This window comes from Brassica napus, chromosome A2 (assembly GCF_020379485.1).
Source record: "Brassica napus cultivar Da-Ae chromosome A2, Da-Ae, whole genome shotgun sequence".
Taxonomy (NCBI): domain Eukaryota; kingdom Viridiplantae; phylum Streptophyta; class Magnoliopsida; order Brassicales; family Brassicaceae; genus Brassica; species Brassica napus.
The window spans coordinates 7,975,860-7,982,704 of NC_063435.1; the positions used below are offsets into that span (position 1 = coordinate 7,975,860).

General features: G+C 36.7%; 2 protein-coding genes across 7 annotated transcripts; both read right to left on the reverse strand.

Moving 5' to 3' along the window:
• Positions 1 to 1,149: 1,149 nt before the first annotated feature.
• On the reverse strand, positions 1,150 to 3,008 carry LOC106381334 (eukaryotic translation initiation factor 3 subunit J). 6 transcript variants are annotated; one of them, XM_013821235.3, is made up of 7 exons: positions 2,837 to 3,008; positions 2,568 to 2,607; positions 2,356 to 2,483; positions 2,160 to 2,275; positions 1,935 to 2,082; positions 1,692 to 1,851; positions 1,150 to 1,508 (listed from the first exon to the last, which is right to left on the reverse strand). In XM_013821235.3, the coding sequence occupies exons 2-7, from the start codon at positions 2,578 to 2,580 to the stop codon at positions 1,417 to 1,419; spliced, it is 657 nt and encodes a 218-aa protein (XP_013676689.2). In that variant the 5' UTR covers positions 2,581 to 2,607; positions 2,837 to 3,008; the 3' UTR covers positions 1,150 to 1,416. The 6 variants fall into 6 exon arrangements, with proteins under 6 accessions (XP_013676689.2, XP_013676690.2, XP_013676693.2 ...); XM_013821236.3 differs by having other exon boundaries at positions 2,568 to 2,610; positions 2,837 to 2,991; XM_013821239.3 differs by having other exon boundaries at positions 2,568 to 2,625; positions 2,837 to 2,986.
• Positions 3,009 to 5,762: 2,754 nt separating this feature from the next.
• Positions 5,763 to 6,641, reverse strand: LOC106379450 (protein OPI10 homolog). Its single transcript, XM_013819400.3, has 2 exons — positions 6,388 to 6,641; positions 5,763 to 6,328 (listed from the first exon to the last, which is right to left on the reverse strand). Exons 1-2 carry the CDS (start codon positions 6,488 to 6,490, stop codon positions 5,859 to 5,861), a joined length of 573 nt encoding a protein of 190 aa, XP_013674854.1. The 5' UTR covers positions 6,491 to 6,641; the 3' UTR covers positions 5,763 to 5,858.
• Positions 6,642 to 6,845: the final 204 nt, after the last annotated feature.

Here is a 6,845-nt window from a genome sequence, read left to right on the forward strand (position 1 = left end):
CTTTCTTAATTTTTGGGATAACCACTAGACAATTGTGTAGTAAATTTACTGGTACCCGAAGAACACTGTTATATGCTATTATGATTCTAATTATGCCGGAGATGTGGACAGCAAAAAATCTATGAAAGGTTATTTGTTCACCTTGGGTGATTGTGGTTAGTTGGACGGCAACTCTATAATCGGCAGTGAATTTGTCTACTATTGAGGTAAAGTAGTGTTAACAGAAGCTGCAAGGGAATGAAAAGTGGCCGAGACAATTGATTAATGATCTCCGTTTACATCACGATCAAGCTTTGCGTCAGTTTGAGTGGTATATGCTTAGCCAAGGATCATATTCATCATAAGAAAACCAAGCATATTGATGTGAGATATCCCTTCTTGCAAAATGAGAAGCAACCTAAAGTGAAGAAAGTGAGAACTGCATATAATCCTACTTACATTTTCACAAGTTTGTTCCTCAAAGCAAGTTTAGTAATTGCTTGGACTTGTTGAACATCTTGACATGTTAGTATGGCACGAAGGGCCATATGGTCCGAAAGATATCTTACCTGAAGAGGCATCTGGTCCGAAAGGAGATTCGTTGATGTGCTTTGAATCTAGTTAATGGATTGCATCAAGTACTCTTCATCAAAGTGTATTGCATAAGTTGTTGGAAGTTGCATGATATTATTGGACTTAAAATCTACAAGTCTAATGTGCGTTTTGTATTCTTGTAACCCTAATATGAGTTATACATAGCCTCTAAATAATAAAATTTCTCCTTTCATTGCATGTGGGGGTATGCAACTTAGCGAACCACATTAATCATTGTGTTTTTCATTTCTCGCCTTTATACTTATATTTACGCATATGTTCCTTCACAGAGACCTAGCGAGCTATCTCGGCTCATCCCATTACTCCATTTCGGATTAGCGTATTGGTGACGGTGGGGAGACCTAGCGAGCAATCTCGCGCATCCCATCAATCCAATTCAGATTTGCGTAATGGCGAGAGTGTTCCATAATGTCAGCGAGAGATGAGATACCATAAGCGCATACAATTCCCATGAAATGCATACCTCCAAGAACAACGGTATATAAGTGGGAAGCTATGAAGACTCTGTAACAACAGACCCTCTATATAAGTGGGAAGCTATGATAGAGAGAACCATGAGCAAAGATAAGACATTTGTATTACCATTACACGAGAATTGATTAAAGTATTAGCTTTTTAACCAACAGAAAAGAAACAAAACATGACTCTTTAGAGAATGTCTCCAGACCAAACAGACCAAAACCCATAAAGCAAGACTTCTTTGTTCCAACTATATATATCCCAGAATTAAGAAACTTTTGCTCTTCTTCCCGAGAGATAATGATGAAACAGACGCCAGGCAATCGAAACTGTATTCCCTCACAATCACAAAGCTCTTGTAATCTACATGAAGTCAAAATCGTCCATGGCATCATAAGGACCAGCTACTAGATCGTCATCGGCCTTATCTACAATAAGCTGTTTCTTCTTGCCACCTGATGAAATAAATCAAAAAACCCATTTAATGATCACAAAAAGTTTATCCACACTAACTAATTTAAGCCACATATAAACTGCTATAGTGCTATAAGCAGAGGCATGAACAGAAATATATAAAAAGAAATAACTACTCCAAGAATCAAGAGTGAGTTTAGAAAGTGATTTGTCAGTGCACGCACCTGTCTTCTTTCTACCAGCAGCAGCTTCTTTCTCAGCCTTAAGCTTTTCATTTGCTATTGCTGTAACGGACGAAGCAACATCTTTAACATCTGCTGCCTTCATGTTGGTCACCGAAAGTCTCATGACTGCTTTGAGCAATGCGATATAGTGATAACTTTTCTGCAATACAAAGTATATGATTCTAAGATGCCACTCGCCCAAAAGCCGAGAGAAGAGAGAAGAGATACGGAACGCAACCATACCTCATATGGTGTAAGCCTATGAGAAATCATTTCAGCATATTCCAAAAAATCAGATTCAGACTTGGGGATGAACACGTCAAGGCTTTTCTCTTCACCCTTCGTTCCAAAGAGTTCAGCAGTTGCCCTGTAGTCCGCTTCTTCAACAAGCCTGTCAAAGTAAAATAACATAATGTATAAGAAGAACACGTAACAGCCTTTGTTCATCTGTCTCTTAATTTACATTACCTCTGCATGCGAAGTTTCTCAGAGAGAGGATCTAGAGGTTCTTCTTTTGGAGCCTCAGCTGCTTTGCCCTTTTTCTCAACAGCTTTCTTCGGAGGAGCAGGCTTTACCGGAGGCGGCTACACGAAAGTAAATTAAAGTTTCAGAAACTTTAAAGGAACAAGAACAAACCAGAGATGATAATGAAGAGTTTAAATACGGGAGCAGGTTGGTCGTCGTCATCATCATCCTCCCAGGAGTCCTTAATCTCATTCTCATCTACATCTTCATCATCCCAGTTGCTTTTTAGCACAACTTTTGCTGGAAGTGGTGCAATTTGTTCATCCTCTGAAATAAAATAAAAAGAACAACTCATTAAATTCCACAAAACCAACTCAGTAACATAGAAAAGACAGGACAGTTAAGTCTTACCCCAGTCATCCATATTTGGTTGTAGTAAAAAAAGACAAAGCTGCTATCACAAATCCAACAGCAGAATCAGACAAATAGTAACAATCAAATCCATAACATTTAATGGTAATTTCTGTAACGCAATTAACAGGAGATTCTTTGAATTTTAGGAATACAAGTGGAGTAATGATGTAATCATGCAGAGGGAATTCGAGAAACCCAACCAGAGAACAATCAGTTAGAAAGAAGAAACGTTGAGATCTAGGAGCGTTGCGAAAGCAGAAACATACCTTTCAGCCAAAATCGAGAGAAAAGAAAGGAGGAAGATGAAGAAGAAGAAGACGCGTTTTCGTTGGGATCAAATCTCCGTTGATGAAACGATGGGTCAAAGGAAAGGCTGGTGGTCTCCGCGTCGTTTTGTTGGATTTAGAGTGTTTCCTTTTTTTCCCCTTAGATTTACTTACTACCTATTTTTAATTTCTTTATTCGATATTCACCCTCCCTTTTCTGTCAAGTTTTTTTTTTCTTTTAACTTATTGACAATTTCTATTAAATTATCTTTTAACTCAACTCCAAAATTTTATTTTAATGTAGTTTTGATATAAAACATCTCCGATTCAATATTAAAAAATTACATTATCTTACTGCAATACTATAATATCACATCGAAGTTGGTATTATATTATTCACCACATTAAACCATTCATTTATTTATTAATTAACTAAATGGTATATAAAATATAAAATACATAAAATAATAATTTAAATATTTAAATATTTATAATACAATATAAAATAAATGAATGGTGTATAATTATTTTATTGTAATATATTTTTATTTAATATAATTATAAAATAATTATTATTTATATTTTAAATATTAAATAATAGAGAAATTCTCTACGATAATATTTTTAAAGTTTTTGTCACAAAAATAGCTCACAATAAGAAAAATGATCAATTTTGTTTTATTAAATGGTAAAATTACATATTTATCTTAAGGTTAACTAATCTAAACTTAAGGTTTAAAGTTAAGGTGTGGGGTTTTGGGAATAGTGTTTCAAAATTTTAAAAATAAAAAAATAAAAATTTAAGATTTCAAAATAAAAGAGGCTATTTTGATCATTTTTTTTAGTGCTATTTTTGTGATAAAAACTTAAAAGAGGCTATTTGAAAAAATTGCCTTAAATAATATAATAGTTTTGATATGAAGTTTGGTGTTATGATTGGGGAAGAAAAACAAAATTTGTATTGAATAATGGGGGAAGAAAAACAAAATAATGTTATGAATTGAAAATGTCATTGACCTTTTAAAATTTAAGGAAAACATAATATAGTGTTATGGATTGGAAATGTTTTTGACCTTTTAAAATTAAAGAAAAAAAAAACACAATATATAGCCTAACCGAAAATCAGATACAAACGGCCGAACCGGTCACAAGTGTCCCAAATGTTATCTTTTTCAGTTTTCTTCCTTGGAATTTTGATAAATGAACAAAAGAATGTCATACCAATAAAGGAAAGAAAAAGAAAGACATGTCTAAAAGTTGACCAAGAAAAAATTAAGGCAAAGATACGAATGTGTTATCTTAAGATAAAGCATTGTCTATTCTCAAAGTAATATATATGGTATCTCTCATACTTGTGAAAACTTTGATAGCAAAGTAAAAACGTAAGGCTGCAGATATGCTAGTCAATGCTTACTGCTTAGAGATGTTCTATAAGTATAATGTGTTGTGCTGTCTCCTGTCTGGAAACTGAGTTAAACTAAGATGGCTTATATATTAGAGGAGGTATAACTCGTGATATATGCCAAGAGTATCAGATCGGTCAAGTGTAATATTTGACCCAAGGAGCCTTTCGCATACACTAGTACAGACCATGTAAAGAGTATGGGCATACGAAGAAGATATATATGATCCCTCGTTATCTCCACAAAGCATTGCTGCTTCAGTTCTCAAGCCCTCGTCTGACAACCATAGATAGGTTGTCTAGAATGCTAATAAGCACAAAATGAAACAACATGATGGTATCTTTTGAGCAAACAAAAACCAATATTGACCATTGAACCTGTTCACGATGTATTCAAACCAGTTTCCATGTCTTGGTAGCAGATAAGGATGGTTTTCATCGGCATCGGCATGTTTTTATGAGGGAATGTATATCACGTGCACCATTACTTGGAACTGGAACCGTAAGGATTCGGTCAAGGATCCTTGACATGTCTGAATGAGCCATAATGCGCCAAGAAGTTCAAGATGGTGCAACTGAAACCATATCTGAACATTTAACACCCAATGATCTCGTACCAGATTCTTCTGTGATGTCTGTTAACCTTTCTAACTGTGGCCAACCATCAAGCAAAAAGATCATCTCTCCATCATATGACCAAACCTGAGAAAACCGGCAGTTTTGTCCTTGGGCTTGATAAAGCTTTTATCAAATCCAATAACCCATCCATCCCCTCTTTGACATCTCAAAAGAGTTATACCGCAACAGGTAATGGCAAGTCCATGCTATCCAAGCCTAATATATTTATTATTACTTTTTCTCTCCAAAGCAAAACGCATTGGTAAGTGTTCTTTAATTTACACTTGAGATAAATGAGTCGCAACTTCGTAATATGGGAAACTAAAAGTAGCATAATTTTCCAGTCAAGCAAATGCAGAGACTGGTTCAAAATGAACTGTAGAGACCATAAAGCTTCCAAAAATATAAATGCAGATAGCCCGGTACATTCAAGTAGAGACCGTATGGTAATTTGTCCTAACTCATGATTAACAACTTCATAAAAACCATACGAAGATAGACTAATAAAGGAGAAACAAAGTATATTCAGAAGATGTAGAGAACGGCCCTAGAGAACCATAGGTTCAATCATTTGGGTTGTTTTTCACCTTTCATGTACCTTAGAAAATTAGATATGAACAGTTTTAAATTGTTTATGAGCTTATGAAACAAGATCATATCTGAAACACCATCTGACTTGCTGAAACTGTATGCAACCAAGAACAGTAGAAGCCAAAAACTTCATAATTCATATCCCTCACAGTTTCTCATTGGCAAACTGAAGTAAAACTACAATCTCTTCTTCAACTCAGCGTATAGAAGCAAAACCGACATAGTACTACAAGTGAAGCTTCCCTGTAATGGATAAAGTCTTTAACACTTTCAATTGCTAAGATAACAAAAGTTGAGCTAATGAGCATAACCAAATCTGAAACAGCATCAAGTTAACGAAAACATTTAAAAGCAAACACTTTCCCATTGCCAAAGTAAAGTACACTACAATCTCTTTGAGGTTTACAAACATTACAAAGCGAAGCTTTTGAGAAACCCAGGATCGCGTTTAGCTCTCTCCTGAAACTTCTTAAACCACCGATCCAAAATATCCATCGGAACAACCAACTTGCTCCCGTCGACGCCGCAAAACGACTGCATGAAGTTGAAAAGATTCTCGCCGACCTTCATCGCCAGCCGCTCGATCTTCCTCTCCGCCGCCACGTCCAGCGACGGAAGCGCCGCCGCGTCCTCCACCGAGATACCGATTTTGGCCGATAAAGGAGCGGAGTCCCCCGCCGTGAGCTGCATCTGAGCCGCGCTCCCCGCCTCCGGCCACTGGAGAGACAAAACCGCCGAGGGGCGAGATAGGGTTACGGCGCCGCAGAAGGCGAACGCGGAACCGGGAGACTGGACGTAGACGGCTAGGGCTTTGTCGGGTGGGAGGGTGAAGTTGTTGAGGAGGAAGATGCACATCTCTCCGATTTGATCGTATGCTTCGCCTGAAGAGAGACGGTTAGATTAGTGTGGGGGGGAAGAGGAGGAGGATGAGGGAACTTACCGACGAAGTGGTTCATGTCGAGAACCCAGTGGAAAGTGTCGATTTGGGTGAAGGTTGAGATGTCGATTGGGAAGCTTCGGTTGGGGAACACGACGCCGAACATTTGTTTTTTTGTTAGCTGTTTGTTGATTTTGAGTTTTGCGGTGATCGACTAAGGAAGGAAGAAGAGTGTCCAGATGATTCTGGAAACAGCGAGACTGCAATAGTTACGCAAGGACGGAGACTGTCTATCAACCAAATAAAGACTTTTGGGGGATTTGGCCTCAAAGCGTAAAAAAAATCTAAATTTGACCTCTCTAATAATATAATTTTCTTCTTTTTTAATTATTTACATATCCAATCGGAATAAACTAAAGCCTACAAGTCAGTTAGAGATAATTTTAAATATGTTTATGTTGTAATAGAAATCAGTCTTATTTTCTAGTATTTATTAATTAGAAACTAAACTAAACTTAAAT